The sequence below is a fragment of the Salmo salar genome, chromosome 15, assembly GCF_965601325.2.
Source record: "Salmo salar chromosome 15, fSalSal1, whole genome shotgun sequence".
NCBI lineage: Eukaryota > Metazoa > Chordata > Actinopteri > Salmoniformes > Salmonidae > Salmo > Salmo salar.
The window spans coordinates 101,161,329-101,181,461 of NC_138305.1; the positions used below are offsets into that span (position 1 = coordinate 101,161,329).

At 44.1% G+C, this 20,133-nt stretch overlaps 2 protein-coding genes across 2 annotated transcripts in view; both read right to left on the minus strand.

The window, feature by feature from the left end:
* The window catches only part of LOC106572710 (histone lysine demethylase PHF8), a 32,694-nt gene extending 26,007 nt beyond the window's left edge, over nucleotides 1-6,687 (minus strand). Inside the window, exons 1-5 of the mRNA XM_014147117.3 lie at nucleotides 6,290-6,687; nucleotides 5,114-5,454; nucleotides 4,933-5,018; nucleotides 4,526-4,655; nucleotides 3,056-3,216 (exon numbers count right to left, since the gene is read on the minus strand). Coding sequence (XP_014002592.3) covers nucleotides 3,056-3,216; nucleotides 4,526-4,655; nucleotides 4,933-5,018; nucleotides 5,114-5,211 — 475 coding nt within the window. The 5' untranslated portion in view covers nucleotides 5,212-5,454; nucleotides 6,290-6,687. The remainder of the gene's footprint in view (nucleotides 1-3,055; nucleotides 3,217-4,525; nucleotides 4,656-4,932; nucleotides 5,019-5,113; nucleotides 5,455-6,289) is intronic.
* A 740-nt stretch (nucleotides 6,688-7,427) lies between these two features.
* LOC106572720 (uncharacterized) overlaps nucleotides 7,428-20,133 on the minus strand; it is a 108,231-nt gene continuing 95,525 nt past the window's right edge. Inside the window, 6 exon segments of the mRNA XM_082962223.1 lie at nucleotides 7,428-10,593; nucleotides 12,544-12,719; nucleotides 12,809-12,904; nucleotides 14,265-14,497; nucleotides 14,825-15,165; nucleotides 15,423-15,502. Coding sequence (XP_082818349.1) covers nucleotides 9,973-10,593; nucleotides 12,544-12,719; nucleotides 12,809-12,904; nucleotides 14,265-14,497; nucleotides 14,825-15,165; nucleotides 15,423-15,502 — 1,547 coding nt within the window. The 3' untranslated portion in view covers nucleotides 7,428-9,972.

Here is a 20,133-nt window from a genome sequence, read left to right on the forward strand (position 1 = left end):
ATACAGGTGCATGATAATGTCCATTCTAAATCAAAACAAATTTCACACACAATTTTACTTAGTATATGTGATGACAAGATTAAATCAAGAATAGTCTGAAGGGTGACACTATTAGTCTATCACTGAATGATGCCCAGCTTGTGTGCAGTAAGCCAAGAAACTCATGCCTTTTTTTGAGACTTTTTGAAATCATAGTCGCACACCTCATGTAGCCTAGCCCATAGGCCTATATGTTTTAATAAGGTTAGTATCACACCTCATGTAGCCTAGCCCATAGGCCTATATGTTTTAATAAGGTTAGTATCACACCTCATGTAGCCTAGCCCATAGTCCTATATGTTTTAATAAGGTTAGTATCACACCTCATGTAGCCTAGCCCATAGGCCTATATGTTTTAATAAGGTTAGTATCACACCTCATGTAGCCTAGCCCATAGGCCTATATGTTTTAATAAGGTTAGTATCACACCTCATGTAGCCTAGCCCATAGGCCTATATGTTTTAATAAGGTTAGTATCACACCTCATGTAGCCTAGCCCATAGGCCTATATGTTTTAATAAGGTTAGTATCACACCTCATGTAGCCTAGCCCATAGGCCTATATGTTTTAATAAGGTTAGTATCACACCTCATGTAGCCTAGCCCATAGGCCTATATGTTTTAATAAGGTTAGTATCACACCTCATGTAGCCTAGCCCATAGGCCTATATGTTTTAATAAGGTTAGTATCACACCTCATGTAGCCTAGCCCATAGGCCTATATGTTTTAATAAGGTTAGTATAACACCTCATGTAGCCTAGCCCATAGGCCTATATGTTTTAATAAGGTTAGTATCACACCTCATGTAGCCTAGCCCATAGTCCTATATGTTTTAATAAGGTTAGTATCACACCTCATGTAGCCTAGCCCATAGGCCTATATGTTTTGATAAGGTTAGTATCACACCTCATGTAGCCTAGCCCATAGTCCTATATGTTTTGAATCACAACTAAAGTGGCCAAATAACTTCTTAAACTGAAGCACATTAATCCGCTTTACAACGGGTGTAAAGCCTAACTGGAATAGATACGCAGCGCGTGAGTTTCTAGTTTGGGAAGATCATTTTCACCATAAAAATGCACTTTTATAACAACAGCATTATATGCATAATAGCATTTGCGGTCACTTTTGAGAATGGAGTTACCCCGCTAATGGAACATTCGCGCTTATAGCCTACTGCCATGTGCGCATTGCTGAGCTTACAATGTGAAGAAACAGCCTAATAGTTTATCAACACTAGGTTACATACTCTGATAACCTACACTGAGTACCAGCTAAAACATTCTGATCTGTTGTGTTAGCCTCATTGCTTAAAACTGGTTTTTTTTAATGGTAGTGGTTGCATTGATTTGGGATCTATCGCATTCCACAACTGTTCCAGACTATGTTTGGAATATTTATTCTCGCACAGAATAGGTCGACTTCTGTACTATGGGGGATAGTAGATTGACATAGGATAGTGCTTTTGCTGTTCGTTAGGTCTACTCATTTTGTTGGCTCACGAAAAGTAAATGTGGACAGTTGTTCCAATATCTTCAATATGCGCCTCGGAATGGGATGTGCGCAGTTGCGTCCCTGATGTGTCCGTCTTCACTTGTAGCCTGTGAGAAAGACCCGATCACGTGACGGAGAGCCATTTGAGTGAGGTGCTTTGGAGCATGCAGTTGGGAGAAGGGAATTATAATTATTATTTTCAGCCCAAGGGCACAATGGCTACTGGCCGCAAAAGGCATGGATTAGGGGGCATTACAGCCACACAAGGGGGGATGCCTCCGAGAAATTCAAGGAATTATCAAGTACTTGTCAAATTGTGAATGACAGACTGATGAAGTGTGTACAGCCTGCGCAAAAAAAACGGAGCAGAGCTCATGCCTTTCATGCAACTTTTTCCAAATCATCATTAGAGTTGCATTATGCAGCCTTAGAATGTATTGAAAAATCAACATTTTAAGCCCAACGTTTGTATCACAACTAAAGTTAAATAAATAACCGCTCAACACAAAATAGTGTGCACTCCCTCAGAATTTGTTTGGAGAAAATATCCTTTCTATTTTATTCAGCTATGCTCAATTGTATTCTTCATACTACAACATAAAATAATGCCATGGAATTCTAAGCAAATCTTGTCTGCTAAATGAACTAGTGTAGCCCACAGCCATATGGCATAGCCAGATCAGGACCTAACATAAGGACAACGCATAGTATGCTATTCTTTTCTTCTGAAATAGACTACATTTCTTCATATAATGTTTCTTTAGACCCGTCTAAAATAAATAATGGCTTTAACGTGATGTGAAGGCTATATAACATGGATGTATTTGACTTTTTTTAAATGTAGATGTTCCAAAGGTCTACATCAGTGGCTTGTAGGCTTTGCGTGGAAGCCAGGAGAAGCTAAATATGTTTACATTAATTAATGGTCAACTACCGTGAGACCTGCAGTTATTTGCTTGACAATCACCGGCTAAAGAAATTTCATGACCGCCACAGCCTTAACCATGATCATATACAACTTCACAGAAAAAGTGTTGCGGGAGAGAAGACATTAGGTTACTCTGACAACCTACACTAGGTCACATCTCCCACGGTAATGAAATGTCGTTGAGATGTGACTAGTTGAAGAGCAGGTGTACATTGACATTTCAATCATTAAGCAGATGCTATTATCCAGGGCGACTTCCAGTCAGTGCATGCGGCGGCAGGTAGCCTAGTGGTTAGAGCGTTGGACTAGTAACCGAAAGGTTGCAAGATCGAATCCCCAAGTTGACAAGGTAAAAATCTGTCGTTCTGCCCATGAACAAGGCAGTTAACCCACTGTTCCTAGGCCGTCATTGAAAATAAGAATTTGTTCTTAACTGACTTCCCTAGTTAGATAAAGGTAAAATAAAAAAAATAATACATTCAACTAAGGTAGGTAAAGGTACCATAGCAGAGAATATAATTCAGTGTTCTATTTAATTATGTGGGTAAAACCACCACATATCAAAATAATGGCATGTAAAACGGGGAGGATTACCAATATAGTGCTCTACGTCATTGACTCCGAAGTTCCCCGGGGGAAGGCTCATGCCCAAGCCGTCCCTCCTGAGGACCATCACGGGAACACTGAAGGAACGCTCCTCCAGGAACTCCACAGTCAGCTGGGCCCCCGACGGCTTCAACAGCACCTCGTCAGCACTGAACAAAACACAGATTGGGAGAGCATAAGGGACATATAGAAATTGAATAACTAGAATGGGCAAAGCACCGCTAGTCTGAGTACCAGCCTATTTAGCTAACATTCCACTCCTTGCCAGTGCCAAAGTGACTGGCCTTTCAGGAATCTCAACGTTTAATATGCACTGGATTTTACAGCAGAGTTGCTCATTGCTTGTTGGCAATAACATGGATATTTTCCATGACAACATGTGTTGCCTCAAAAATAGAATTAGTGTTAGACGTTTTGTGGTTGGAATTGCAGTATGTATTTAGATTGAGAACTTAGATGTGAGCAACCAGATACCAATGTGGCCACTTTAATAAATGGAACACTAGTCACTTTAATAATGCCACTTCAAGAATGTTTACATATCTTACATTACTCATCTCATATGTATATAATGTATCCTTCACTATGTATTCTTTACTATCTATTGCATCTTAGCCGCTCTGTCACTGCTCATCCGTATATTGATATATTCTCATCCCATTCCTTTACTAGATTGTGTGTATTAGGTTTTGCTGTGGAATTTGTTAGATATTACCTGTTAGATACTGCTGCACTGTCAGATCTGGAAGCATAAGCATTCCGCTACACTCACAATAACACCTGCTAACCATGTGTATGTGACCAATACATTTGATTGGATATGGATGACAGGGCTTTCAGTTGTGTGACTCTTTGGCTGTGGAACACACTTCCAGTCACTATCAGGGCTGCAGAGTTTCTGGCCTTGTTTAAGGCACAGTTAAAAACTGAGCTTTATAGAAATTGACTATTTTATTAGTTGTTTTCTTCAGAGCCTCAGGTGTGAGAAAAGCACTTTACAAATGAAATGACTTATTATTATTACTTCAATGGAGGGAACCAGGGCAGACCTGTAGAGGTAGAAATCATTATTAGAGTGTCACTCCACAATGATACATTAACAGAATACAAAATGCAAAATTAAAAGGCCATATTATGGACCACTCGGATAGAGTTGAGACACTACACTGTATATCAAATAAAATGTATTTAAATTGTATTGATCACATGCGAATACAACAGGTGTAGACTTTACATTGAAATGCTTACTAACGAGCACATTCCAAACAATGCCAAGTTAAAAAGTAAGACAAAAATATGTACGCAAGCAGAAGATTTACGCTTGAATTCATTTAGGTGTCAGGTTGGGTTCTTCCTCTGGGAGGGAGTGATTTTAGGTAAATGTAAATAGTAGATATAAAGACTGTGGAAGAAAATGAACATGTACTGTATAGACATAACGTAATATGGGAGGTTTACCTTGGGAAGGTGCGGCTACGTAGCTCTCTGACAAACTGTGGAGTGCCCGTCTTTACCGGTCGACCAGAAGTGTCTCTTCCTCCAGTGGCTCCAATATCCGCCTGCTTGGCTCCTCCACGCCGCTTCCTCACTGCAGAACATAAAGGGGACAACAACAGATTGGGATTACAACCAGAACCACACTACTAAAGGCAGACCAGAAGGCCAAAGACTCAGAGGAATTGGCATGTGCATTCCTGTAGAGCTGGGTTTACTAAACCTCTCCATGAGTACCCCCAGACATTCCACGTATTTAATGTATTCAGGACTAGCACACCTGATGCAATAGATTCAAACAGGTTTGAAATACATGTCAAATATAAAAAGACAGCCTGGAAATCAAATTGAAAGTGACAAGAGGGACTTACTGACAGAGGGCCCATGAGTGACCTGACAGTTGGGGCAGTGGTACAGGTCAATCTCTGCTGCTTTGTCTTCCTCCACTCCAACACAACTAAACAAAAAAATAATAATGTACACAATAAACAAAACCAATTTACTCAACTAGCTCAAATAAGTAAAGCTCAATGACACTGAAATATAACTTACCTTCCATGGAACCAGTCTTGACAGATGTCGCACTCGATCATAAAGCGTGTGACATCATAGGGTAGGCGACACAGGCAGTATACTGGAACCGACGCCATACTGGGAGTGTATGGGAACTAGTACTGCTCTGTCTGACAGTTAGGCTACTGAGAATGGAACAGCACTACACGTGATAGTCTAAATTGGAAATAGGTTAGGGTTGCATTGAGTGCTTAATATATATATCATTAAAATGGTGAGGGTACTGAAGCAGCACAGGGCAGTGCCAGTAACAGGTTAACGGTTGTGTCACTTCACTGGGACTAGGTGCCTGTCACACTGTACTGGCCATGGTTAGGCACCTGTTGAACGGGTAGAAGAGAGAGCACAAACGTATCTGTTAAAAACATATACAGGGATTTGGGTGTTAGGTTAAAGGATACTTAAGATAGGCTAGTCTTACTAACAGAAAGTGTCTCGTTAGTTAGCTACTAACGTTATACTTGGCTTGCTAGCAGTGGGTCTTGACTAGCTAGCCAGCCCCCGATTAGCTAAATATAGTTAGCAAACAAGATGCATATTAAACGCAAAATAGCTACAAAAGTTGGCTAACTAATAATAACATGGTGTATGGGGAGGGGTAGGCCTTGCAAACTGACAGCTTTCACATCTTAACTGAAAAATCAGACAAACATTATTGGCTAAGTAACGTTAGCTTGCTAGTACTGGTAAGAAAGTAACATTAACTAGCAGCTTAGCTAGATAAGTAAAGATTGCAGCCTGGCTAACAATAATGGCTTTAGTAAGTAACTAGTTATGTAAACTAATGTTAACTAACAAACGAAAAGTACAGTTAATTTAAACGTTACCGATGGCTAGCAAGCTGGTAATAATTTGTATTAATTAAATGACGAGTAATATATTAGTTAGTTGCAATTCAAGACAACACATTTCAGTATTTGGCTACTATAACTGCTGTTTATTCACTAACTTAGCCGCTAGCAGAACATGCTAGCCACCGTTGGCTAACGTATGCAACCTAACTAGGTAACGCGTTAACTAAACATCGGATAAATATGTATTAATCTAGCTAGTTTAATATCTAGTATTTCATATTCGTTCATGACAGAAAATAGTATTGTATTAGCTGTATGTAAGTTGCACGTCCATAAAAATCGGTCCGAAATCATTTCTTACCGGGGTTTTAATTGTCTGGTTGCTGCAAAGAGGCCACCGGCCAAGCATTCGAAATCGGTTAAAATCCGTACGAAAGGCCGAGGATCGATGAGGCCTTATTGTGCAGCGAAAAGTATTGACAAAATTGCACTCACTGCATAGGTTTTTTTGCCACAAAGTATGTCTAGGTGTGTAGTTTGTCACCAAATATGTATGCAGGGTTTGAATAGATTTAAAAGACCACTACAGGAGCAATGTTACTATAAACAACTCAGAAATAAAGACAGCGGCATTTCAAACCACTCGCAAAGAGACTGTCTGCAGTTGAAATAACAATAAAGTTGCGCTAGTAGCGGGCCTTCAAATGTAGGCAGAGAGGAGGGGGCGAGCGAGCGGTATAACTGGGCCCGAAATCTGTCTTCTCCAGCAGGTGGCGTTTTTTCGCTCACTAGGCGATTCATTTTTGTATGGAGGCCAATGAGTGAGTATCGAATTTGGTTAACAAAAATGTAATGGCTTATTTGCTACGTGTGGCCTATTTGATTGAATATAAGTTTCGTAATTATTAGGTTGTTATGAGTGTATCGATATAAGTAGGATATGTGATATCCCGGCAACTTTGAGAAAAAAACACTTCATATCGGAGTTGGTCCTGGTTGTCACTAGTTACCACAGCCACAAAGTCAAACTCCGCCTACTTCCACAATGTATCCTCTTAAAATGTGTTTTTAAACCTAATCTTAACCACACTGCTAACCCTAATCCTAAATTAAAACCAAAAAGCACATTTTTGTTTTCATGAATTCTTACGATATAGCCCATTTTGACTTTGTGCCTGTTGTTCACACGCATATCTTGCCCTGTCATTGGCTGGAATTCGTCCTTTCGATCTTACCTCCTCCCAAATGCCTTCCATTTTTGAAGACATTTATTTTATCTGTTCAATATAATGGATAATCTGTGATGTAGGCCGACACAAAATGAAACAATATTTACATTACAAGGAAGTAATCACTCAACTGTAATAACCCTAACCAGCAGCTATTCCACCCGATCCACCTAGGTCTGTAATAAGATACATTATTTCAACCATATAATGACAAGACTGGTGAAATTGAGGACAGGTGTGTGTCCAATAGAATAAGCAACAAAATGCCCATTAACAGTTTGATGTTTAACACCATTTATTTTGATTAGTTACAAAACATAAATAAAATCAACAATTCAATTAGTTAACATTTTACAGAGGCTAAATCACCAGCAACATACGTTTTATTTATGTTTTTTTCTGATTAAATATCTTTATAAATCATTGGTTCCCAATCTAGTGTAATATCTGGACACTCAAGTATGTGTCATATAGAAGATCCCAATGGCCTATAGATAGTCTAGGCCTGCCCCTTGATAACGTTTTGTTGTTGTCCAGTGAGTCAAGATGTGAAATGTAAGACAATATTACCATAGAGATAAAACAAGTTGAGATATCCCTATGATTATATCCACGCTGACTAAACCTCTGGTAATTGAAACATGACGTAGCTCTGTTTCAGCACATAATCTAAGAGGAACATAATATATGCATGGAGGGACTCCATCAACAGAGATGAGAACCAATGTTTTCTAGTATCAGATAACCTCAGATTTTAAATGTTGATCAGAAGAACACCATTTTTACATTTTGTACAACCCCATTTCAAAATACAAAAATAATATTTTCTTCTTTTAGATTACATTTTGGTAACACTTCAGGAAAGGGTGAGTTCCACATTTCCTTTTCATGAATATCATTAAGCTGTGACATATGGTCAACATGTTAGTATTGACTTGACAGCACAGTAACTTCCTCCACTCCACTAATAATCAGCAACTATAGTACTGTGAAAATGTGGGTTGTCAAATTCCCCAAAAAAATACCGGAAACCATTATGTTAAACTCTATATTCATATGCAATGGTTTTACTTTTTGAACAACCATAAGCGTAAGCACAAACTGTTTTAGCTCCCCAATAGAAATGTCAATGTTTTGTTTTCGTCCTTCCACTTTCAGTAGTTTTATGGTGAGTTTTCAATTCACTATGAAGCAGTCTATCTCATACAGTGAGCTCTAAAAGTATTGAGGCAGTGACACATTATGTGTTGTTTCGGCTCTGTACTCCAGCACTTTGGATTGGAAATTATAAAATTAATATGTGGTTAAAGTGCAGACTGTCAGCTTTAATCTGAGGGTATTTTCACCATATAGGGTGAACCCTTTAGAAACTATAGCACTTCTTGTACATAGTCCACGTTTTTGGTGCACAGTCACACACACACACAGTAAAGTATTAATTGTAGAAGGCAATATGAGAACAGCCCCTATACATTTACATGGGTTCTCCATTACCATGAAATGACTTAGCATTTTGTTTGTTTTCTCATCATTGTTTTCCTTGGATGACACCTTCAATATGCAGGGCTGAGACTGGTAGAGGAAATAAAACATTTATCTAAAACAAATGTATTTATTTTAGCTCAAATAAAACATTGATTTATTCCTGATCAATAAGTTACCTTGGAGTTTTCTGTTGTGCACAGCAGCAGACGTGATATATATATATATATAAGCACACGTGTAAGTAGATTGCACTAAAGTCAGGCAAGTCAAGGTATGTTGTAGCAGTAAGATCATGCAGTCTTAGTCTCGATGAGTGTTTATTCAGTAAGATTTCAATGAAAGCCCACTGAACATATTCATCAATGAAATCAATTTATCAGTGTATTAAGGAAATCAATTGATCAGAATTTAATCATGTTACTCATCAACTTGTTATTTTAAATCTTCTAACCTAGTTGTTACCACTACTTATCAATGTAAAATATAACAATACACAAAGTACATGCCTTGCCAGTGCACTACACCGTACAACAGTGTGCTTAGTGACATTGTGGTAGTGATAATAGCCATTATTACCATGCTCTGTGGTGTTACTGTAACATGCTGTTTTTAGCTGCTTTACATCTCATTGGTAGCCTGTTGAAACATTTGTGCTATATTCATGTAAGATGTTGGCTCATTGTATTGGCTTGTAAATGTCTGGTTGATTGTTGTCAACGTGCTTCTACAAAAATATTTTGTTAAATGCCTTACAGACAAATCACGACAATACAGGATGATAACATTTAGATGACAGTTAGTAATTGCACTTCTAAAATCCATAGTCCTTTTCAATATAAGTAAGCATTGACAAATAAAAATAAAAAATACAATAATAATGTCATAATGTTTGTGTTCCTTCATGTCTCTACTTGGGAGAAGAGTTCAGGGTCCAACTTAGTTGGATTTAAAAAATAACATGACTGTTACTTGGTGTCAAAACACACAAGAGATATGTATTGAGAAAATCAATGGCAACACAAACACACACACACACAAATACACACACAAACGTTACGTAAGTTTGTACATCTCAACACTCAAACACAACAATAACCCCCCCCCCCCAGAGTTCCAAATGTTCCCTCTGTCTGTACATACTCTACTCTACTCTACATAGACTCAACCATCTCTCTCATTCACTCCCCATCTCATCTTTACAAACCCACTGGCGTCCATTTTCTCATTCTCAGACATTACCTCTCATAACATACACACTCTCAATCTTTTTTCTCCTTCCCTCGTTCCATCATAATCGACATCACTCTTCCCTTTTTTTATTTTCTTCATTTTACTGCTGTCCCAGAGGAAGAGTTGAGGTTGGGGGTGTGGGGTGAAGTTTGGCACTGGATGGTTGAGCAGCAGCAGAGCAGCAGGAGGAGGAGCAGAATGTCCCTCCGGGGCCACCGGTGGCAGCAGCAGCAGGTCCAGTGTCTATGGTTCCCACCACCGTGGTTGTGCTAGACCCAGGAATCAGACACCCAGGCTGGGCTAGGGCCAGCTGAGATGACGGGGCCATTTGGGGTATCTGGGAAGGCAACGGAGGTTGATTCTGATTCTGTGGTGAGGCTCCTACACCGACATTGGGCTGCTTGGGTATCTGTTGTTGCCCAGTCTGTGGCTGTACAGGAGCCGGGGACTGAGACAATAGTGGAGTCTGGATTAGGGGCTGTTGTTGTAGGCATAGAGGTGATTGCTGTATCTGTAATGGGTGAGGAGGCTGGGCTTGCTGGAGATGTAAACTTTGCTGCAGCTGTGGGACTTGAGGCATGTGCGTTTGTTGTTGCTGTGATCCTGGTGGTCCCCCCACCCCACTCCACTGGCTCAGGCTCCCCCCAGCAGTGTACTGAGCTGGGGCTGGGGAGGCCTGGGGGTTCAGTGGTGCCACAGGGAACCAACCTGGAGGAGCCACCTGGAAAGATGACAGTCAAGACACACTAATGAGCACCATAACACCAAGCATACCATTATAATGTATGTAATAACTAGGGCTTTTGCGGTGACCATATTACAGCCACACCGGCAGTCACGAGTCATGACCACAGTCAAATTGCCTATGAGCGTTGGTCACTGTAATCCCAATCCAAAACTGCAAATGAATGGCGCTGATGAGTAGCCTACCAAACTTGCTAATGGCCCTTGCTAATGGCCTGGTACTAAGTGTTCTATTGTTCCTCTAATCAGTCTCTAAACACATCATGATTGAATTTGAATAAGGACAAATAGTGATGGGAGTTAGAGTTTCCGTTCCGAAATAGACATGGGAAAGCCCCAGACTCAATATGCCTTTTTAAAACCTGTTCCAAAAGGATCTAAAGGACAACCGGTCCGATCCGAGTGAGGGAAGCAGCAGAAAAGCCAATGGTTTTGCTACTTTATTAAAACGCTCGGAGCACCGCAGCACGGAGGGAGAGACCGTAACCACTGTTATCTCACGCTAGACTGACTTCTTGCTAGTAACTTATCGTCCCAATCCGATTACATATTACCTGTCTTGACTACATCAAACAGAGATATAATAAACTAATTGAGGCTAGCCATAATGTTACTGCACTTCTCACTGTCCTACAGTTAGCCTAAACATAACAATAACTCCATTCAGATTATAGCCTAAACATAACAACAACGTCCTGTTCCCGCTTACAGTCCGGAGCTTCCAGAGTCGGCTTACAGTCCGGAGCTTCCAGAGTCGGCTTACAGTCCGGAGCTTCCAGAGTCGGCTTACAGTCCGGAGCTTCCAGAGTCGGCTTACAGTCCGGAGCTTCCAGAGTCGGCTTACAGTCCGGAGCTTCCAGAGTCAGCTTACAGTCCGGAGCTTCCAGAGACGGCTTATAGTCCGGAGCTCCCAGAGCCGCTCTACAGCCCTGAGTATTTAGCAGGGGTGGACAGGTTGGGTGGGGGAAATAGACCTGAGCCTGAGCCACCTCCAGTATAGGTTGGTTGGGGAGGGGGGGGGGGGGGTGTAGCACAGGAGCTGTCGTTGACGGCAGCCACCCTGCCCTTCCCTCCCTTTAGTTTAGGGGATTTATTTTGTTTTGGGGTTATTTTGTTTATTTGTGTGAGGTGCATCCGGGGTCTGTACCTTTGGGGGGTTATTGTAGTTTGGTCAGGACGTGGCAGGGGGTATATTTGTTTTATGTGGTTCGGGCTGGTTGTGTTAGTTGTAGGGTGTTTGATTTAGTATTCCAGGTTTTGGGCACTGTTCTATGTTTATGTATTTCTATGTTCAGTCTAGTTATTTGTATTTCTATGTTTAGTTAATTGGGGGTTGAACCCTCAATTGGAGGCAGGTGTTTTCTCGTTGCCTCTGATTGAGGGTTCTATATATAGGTATGTGTTTGTTTTAGTATTTGTGGGAGATTGTGCTGGGTATAGCTTTGTTGCCTTACCGGCCTGTTATTAGTCATTGTGTTTTTGTGTACGTATTTATTTTGGTTTACCTTCTTTGTCCATTTAAATAAAAGAAGATGAGTGCACATTTCCCCGCTGTGTCTTGGTCCACTTTCCGTGACAGTAGTAGTGACAGTAGTAGTGACAGTAGTAGTAACAACAGTAGTAGTAGTAACAACAGTAGTAGTAGTAGTAGTAGTAACAACAGTAGTAGTAGTAGTAGTAGTAGTAGTAGTAACAACAGTAGTAGTAGTAGTAGTAGTAGTAGTAGTAACAACAGTAGTAGTAGTAGTAGTAGTAGTAGTAGTAGTAGTAGTAGTAACAACAGTAGTAGTAGTAGTAGTAACAACAGTAGTAGTAGTAGTAACAACAGTAGTAGTAGTAGTAGTAGTTATTGGTAGCTTGCAGTCATAGACTGAATTGTACACCAACTGTATGTATAGGTCACAAGTGGGTGAACCTTGTACTTTACCTCTGTGGGCTGTGGCCAGCCTCTCAACTCCTGCACCTGCTGAATCTGCTTGATCTGATTGAGCGAGGGCTTGGGATGGGTGGGACCCACTGTCTCCTTTGTCCAATCATCAACCAGTCTGTGCAAGTCATCTGTGAACGTGCTCTTCCTGGCATCTTGGGAGGGAGGACTGTGGTCTGAGAAAAGAAAAAGGGAAGATATTCAATCAAACACTTTATTCAGAGGAAGCGGAATAGTCTTATGTTTTGGTGAAACCTTTACTTACCTCTTTTAGTAGTCAGTAGACTGGTGTGTTCTGGGTTGCAGTACGGTGGTAGTCTGCTCTGTTCTCCGCCTGAAAAACTACTGGACTGCTGGATACCTTCACGAGATACAACAGACAGTCAGATATCACATGTACAGCGCCTTTGGAAAGTATTCAGATCCCATAACGCTTTCCACATTTTGTTAGGTTACAGCCTTATTCAAAAATTGATTAAATTGTTTTTTCCCCCCTCTTCAATCTACACACAATACCCCTTAATGACAAAAACAAGTTTGTAGAAATGTTTGCTAATTTATTAAAAATAAAAAATGGAAATATCACATTTACATTAGATTTCAGACCCTTTACTCAGTACAATGTTGAAGCACCTTTGGCAGCGATTACAGCATCGAGTCTTCTTGGGTATGACACTACAAGCTTGGCACACCTGTATTTGGGGAATTTCTCCTATTGTTCTCTGCAGATTCTCTCAAGCTCTGTCAGGTTGGATGGGGAGCATTGCTGCTCAGCTATTTTCAGGTCTCTTCAGAGATATTCGGTTGGGTTCGAAAGCCGATCGAACACTCATGCGTTGTCTTGGCTGTGTGCTTAGGGTCATTGTCTTGATGGAAGGTGAACCTTCGCCCCAGTCTGAGGTCCTGAGTGCTCTGGAGCAGGTTTTCATCAAGGATCTCTCTGTGCTTTGCTCCGTTCATCTTTGTCTCGATCCTGACTAGACTCCCAGTACCTGCCGCTGAAAAACATCCCCACTGCATGATGCTGCCACCATCATGCTTCACCATAGAGATGGTGCCAGGTTTCCTCCAGACGTGACACTTGGCATTCAGGCCAAAGAGTTCAATCTTGGTTTCATCAGACCAGAGAATCTTATTTCTCATGGTCTGAGAGTCTTTAGGTGCCTTTTGGCAAACTCCATTTTTTATTTGTTTTTATTTTTACCTTTATTTAACTAGGCAAGTCAGTTAAGAACACATTCAAATTTACAATGACGGCCTACCGGGTAACTGTCGGTTAACTGCCTTTCCCAGATCTGTGCCTCGACACAATCCTGTCTCGGAGCTCTATGGACAATTCCTTCGACCTCATGGCTTGGTTTTTGCTCTGACATGCACTGTCAACTGTGGGACCTTATATAGACAGGTATGTGCCTTTCCATATCATGTCCAATCATATCATGTCCACAGATGGACTTGTAGAAACATCTCAAGGATGATCAATGGAAACAGGAGGCACCTGAACTAAATTTCGAGTCTCATAGCAAAGGGTCTGAATACTTACGTAAATAAAATATTTATGTTTTACATTTTTTAATACATGAGAAAAAATGTCTAAAAACCTGTTTTTGCGTTGGCATTATGGGGTGTTGTGTGTAGGGGGAAGGAGGGGGGAGAGAGAAAAATACAAGGAGATCGAGATTGAAAGACCGAATGTAGACCCAGGAAGAGAGATTGGTTACCAGGGTGACCAGTGACTCCATTGTTGTCTATGTGGGAGTGGGGTCTGGGCCGGAGCTTGGCTTTGGCCGGGCCGGGCCTGCGGGGGGAGAGGGCTGCCGCTCCCGAGGGGAGGGTTGGGGTGCGGGGCAGAGGCAGGGTCGGCCGGTGGTCTTTGAGGGAGCGGAGCTGTTTGTACAGCTGCTGGAGCTCTGTGTTCTGCTGAGCCTGCAGGGACACCACCTCCTTGATGTGTCTGGCAAGAGGTAGAACACAGGTAGAGGAAAGAGGAAGAGGAGAAGGGGAGGAGGGAGGAAGGGAAATTAACAGAATGGAGTTTGGGAGATCATTAATGAAAGGGAGACAGAATAGAGAAACAGAGAAATAATTGAGGAGGAGAAAGTGAGTACATTTTGAGAATATAGGCAGGCAGGGATGAAGTGGAGTGGGAGGGAGGAAGAGAATAAAAACTGGTTAGTCAATATGTGAAAAAGGGGAATTCAGTAGATACTTCAGTTTCTTTCTTTCTTTCTTGATTGGGTTCATTATAATCTAATCTTTCCTTATCCCCTCCATGTCTCACTTCTCTCTCAGCTTGTGCAGCTCCTTCCTCAGGTCTTCATCCCCCATTTCACTCTCCTCATCATCACTACTGCCTAGGGGTGAGTGACCATGCCCATGTCCTCGGGGTGGGTGGCTGAGTGCTGGGTTCTTCTTCCCCTCCTCTCCCTCTTTCCCTCGGGTCCTCCTCCTTTCTCTCTCCAGGTCAGGAGACACAGGAGAGCTGTCTGTTAGCTCTTTCTCCTCTTTTTGGGCCTCCGTCTGGGTGACAGAGAAGCGCCCCACTTTCCTGTGACTGCTGCCTATACTGGAGCCTGCCTCTTTGGGGGGAGAGGCCTCGGGGAGCTGGGGCACTGCGGTGACCTGGAGAAATGTGAGTCATTAACTTTGATTGTGTTCTTCCCCTACCAGCGTATTCTGATATTTAAACAGGAAGGGATTTTCAGGATTATCAGAAAGTTCTAGGCACCTCATAGATCTGAAATAATTGATTAGACGTGGTAGTAGGTATCTTGTCCCCTCGTACATTCTGTGGATATTTTACCATAATTCTTACACCTATCTAATCCTTTCAGATCTATTGTCTAGGGGGCTAGTTTTTTTTTCGGGATGGGCCGTACCCGAAATCGTCCCTTGAGTGAGTGGGTAGGGTTGGAGGAAGCTCCCTCTCTGACTGCCTGGCTGCCTCTAGAGTGACCATCTGGTAAAAAGAGGGTGAATGAAAAACAAGGGGAGGAGAAAGAGAATACACAGAGAGACAAGGACACAGAGACAGGCATAGAGACAGACATTCACATGAGTGAGGACAAGGTAGAGCCACAGAGACAAACACACACAAAGAGGGACACACCAACAAGCACAGAGATAAGACATGAACACACAGACACCACAAACACAGAAGAACAGAGTTAAAAATCATTGAATCACACGACATCACATCAGCATCAGCACACCACCCTGTGATTGTACAATACATTGTATGCATTGTATACAAGCTAACAGTACATGCATGACTATGGGAAAGTGTGCGTACATTACGTTGATTTAGAAAACTATAGCATTTTAACAATGCTTTTCTGTCCTTTTCTTACAGCGACAGGAATAAACAAAAAGGTAATGATAAAGACAACTAAAGATACAGTACATCCACAATAAAATCATGCTTAAATAAGCATGACATGTTATGGGATGTGGGGAAGTGTGGTAGATAAGTGATTAATCATAACATATAAATCTATTTTAGGGGAGGGGTCAGTTAGTTCAACGTATGCATCAGTTTATCCCCACCCACCCACATCCATTCTCTCTCACCCACCCACCCACCCACCCACCCACATCCATTCTCTCACCCACCCACACACATCCATTCTCTCTCACCCACCCACACACATCCATTCTCTCTCACCCACCCACCCACACAAATCCATTCTCTCTCTCTCTCACCCACCCACCCACACATCCATTCTCTCTCACCCACCCACCCACACCCATCCATTCTCTCTCACCCACCCACACACATCCATTCTCTCTCACCCACCCACCCACACACATCCATTTTCTCTCACCCACCCACACACATCCATTCTCTCTCACCCACCCACACACACACATCCATTCTCTCTCTCTCACCCACCCACCCACACACATCCATTCTCTCTCACCCACCCACACACACACATCCATTCTCTCTCACCCACCCACCCACACACATCCATTCTCTCTCACCCACCCACCCACCCACACACATCCATTCTCTCTCTCTCTCTCACCCACCCACACACATCCATTCTCTCTCTCTCTCTCACCCACCCACACACATCCATTCTCTCTCTCTCTCTCACCCACCCACACACATCCATTCTCTCTCTCTCTCTCTCACCCACCCACACACATCCATTCTCTCTCACCCACCCACCCACACACATCCATTCTCTCTCTCTCACCCACCCACCCACACACATCCATTCTCTCTCACCCACCCACCCACCCACATCCATTCTCTCTTACCCACCCACACACATCCATTCTCTCTCTCTCACCCACCCACCCACATCCATTCTCTCTCTCTCACCCACCCACACACACACATCCATTCTATCTCACCCACCCACCCACACACACCCATTCTCTCTCTCACCCACCCACACACATCCATTCTCTCTCTCTCACCCACCCACCCACACACATCCATTCTCTCTCACCCACCCACACACATCCATTCTCTCTCTCTCTCTCTCTCACCCACCCACACATCCATTCTCTCTCTCTCTCTCACCCACGCACACACATCCATTCTCTCTCACCCACCCACACCCATCCATTCTCTCTCACCCACCCACACACATCCATTCGCTCTCACCCACCCAAACACATCATTCTCTCTCACCCACCCACCCACACAAATCCATTCTCTCTCTCTCTCACCCACCCACCCACACATCCATTCTCTCTCACCCACCCACACCCATCCATTCTCTCTCACCCACCCACACACATCCATTCTCTCTCTCTCACCCACCCACCCACCCACCCACCCACACACATCCATTCTCTCTCTCTCTCACCCACCTACCCACATCCATTCTCTCTCTCTCACCAACCCACACACATCCATTCTCTCTCACCCACCCACCCACACACATCCATTCTCTCTCTCTCTCTCTCACACCCACCCACACATATCCATTCTCTCTCTCTCTCTCACCCACGCACACACATCCATTCTCTCTCACCCACCCACACCCATCCATTCTCTCTCACCCACCCACACACATCCATTCTCTCTCACCCACCCACACACATCATTCTCTCTCACCCACCCACCCACACAAATCCATTCTCTCTCTCTCTCACCCACCCACCCACACATCCATTCTCTCTCACCCACCCACACCAATCCATTCTCTCTCACCCACACACACACATCCATTCTCTCTCACCCACCCACCCACCCACACACATCCATTCTCTCTCTCTCTCTCTCTCTCACCCACCCACACACATCCATTCTCTCTCTCTCACCCACCCACACACATCCATTCTCTCTCACCCACCCACACACATCCATTCTCTCTCACCCACCCACACACATCCATTCTCTCTCACCCACCCACACACATCCATTCTCTCTCACCCACCCACCCACACAAATCCATTCTCTCTCTCTCACCCACCCACCCACACATCCATTCTCTCTCACCCACCCACACCCATCCATTCTCTCTCACCAACCCACACACATCCATTCTCTCTCACCCACCCACCCACCCACCCACCCACCCACCCACCCACCCACCCACCCACACACATCCATTCTCTCTCTCTCTCTCACCCACCTACCCACATCCATTCTCTCTCTCTCACCAACCCACACACATCCATTCTCTCTCACCCACCCACCCACACACATCCATTCTCTCTCTCTCTCTCTCACACCCACCCACACATATCCATTCTCTCTCTCTCTCTCACCCACGCACACACATCCATTCTCTCTCACCCACCCACACCCATCCATTCTCTCTCACCCACCCACACACATCCATTCTCTCTCACCCACCCACACACATCATTCTCTCTCACCCACCCACCCACACAAATCCATTCTCTCTCTCTCTCACCCACCCACCCACACATCCATTCTCTCTCACCCACCCACACCAATCCATTCTCTCTCACCCACCCACACACATCCATTCTCTCTCACCCACCCACCCACCCACACACATCCATTCTCTCTCTCTCTCTCTCTCTCACCCACCCACACACATCCATTCTCTCTCTCTCACCCACCCACACACATCCATTCTCTCTCACCCACCCACACACATCCATTCTCTCTCACCCACCCACACACATCCATTCTCTCTCACCCACCCACACACATCCATTCTCTCTCACCCACCCACCCACACAAATCCATTCTCTCTCTCTCACCCACCCACCCACACATCCATTCTCTCTCACCCACCCACACCCATCCATTCTCTCTCACCAACCCACACACATCCATTCTCTCTCACCCACCCACCCACCCACCCACCCACCCACCCACACACATCCATTCTCTCTCTCTCTCTCACCCACCCACACACATCCATTCTCTCTCTCTCTCACCCACCCACACACATCCATTCTCTCTCACCCACCCACCCACACACATCCATTCTCTCTCTCTCACCCACCCACCCACACACATCCATTCTCTCTCACCCACCCACCCACCCACCCACATCCATTCTCTCTCACCCACCCACACACATCCATTCTCTTTCTCTCACCCACCCACACACATCCATTCTCTCTCTCTCTCACCCACCCACACACATCCATTCTCTCTCACCCACCCACCCACACACACCCATTCTCTCTCTCTCACCCACCCACACACATCCATTCTCTCTCACCCACCCACCCACCCACATCCATTCTCTCTCACCCACCCACACACATCCATTCTCTCTCTCTCACCCACCCACCCACCCACATCCATTCTCTCTCTCTCTCTCACCCACCCACACACACACATCCATTCTCTCTCACCCACCCACCCACACACACCCATTCTCTCTCTCTCACCCACCCACACACATCCATTCTCTCTCTCTCACCCACCCACACACACACATCCATTCTCTCTCACCCACCCACACACATCCATTCTCGCTCTCTCTCTCTCACCCACCCACACATCCATTCTCTCTCTCTCTCACCCACGCACACACATCCATTCTCTCTCACCCACCCACACCCATCCATTCTCTCTCACCCACCCACACACATCCATTCTCTCTCACCCACCCACACACATCATTCCCTCTCACCCACCCACCCACACAAATCCATTCTCTCTCTCTCTCTCTCTCTCACCCACCCACCCACCCACACATCCATTCTCTCTCACCCACCCACCCACACCCATCCATTCTCTCTCACCCACCCACACACATCCATTCTCTCTCACCCACCCACCCACCCACACACATCCATTCTCTCTCTCTCTCACCCACCCACACACATCCATTCTCTCTCTCTCACCCACCCACACACATCCATTCTCTCTCACCCACCCACCCACACACATCCATTCTCTCTCTCTCACCCACCCACACACATCCATTCTCTCTCTCTCTCTCACCCACCCACACACATCCATTCTCTCTCTCTCTCACCCACCCACACACACACATCCATTCTCTCTCACCCACCCACCCACATCCATTCTCTCTCTCACCCACCCACCCACCCACACACATCCATTCTCTCTCACCCACCCACCCACACAAATCCATTCTCTCTCTCTCTCTCTCACCCACCCACCCACACATCCAT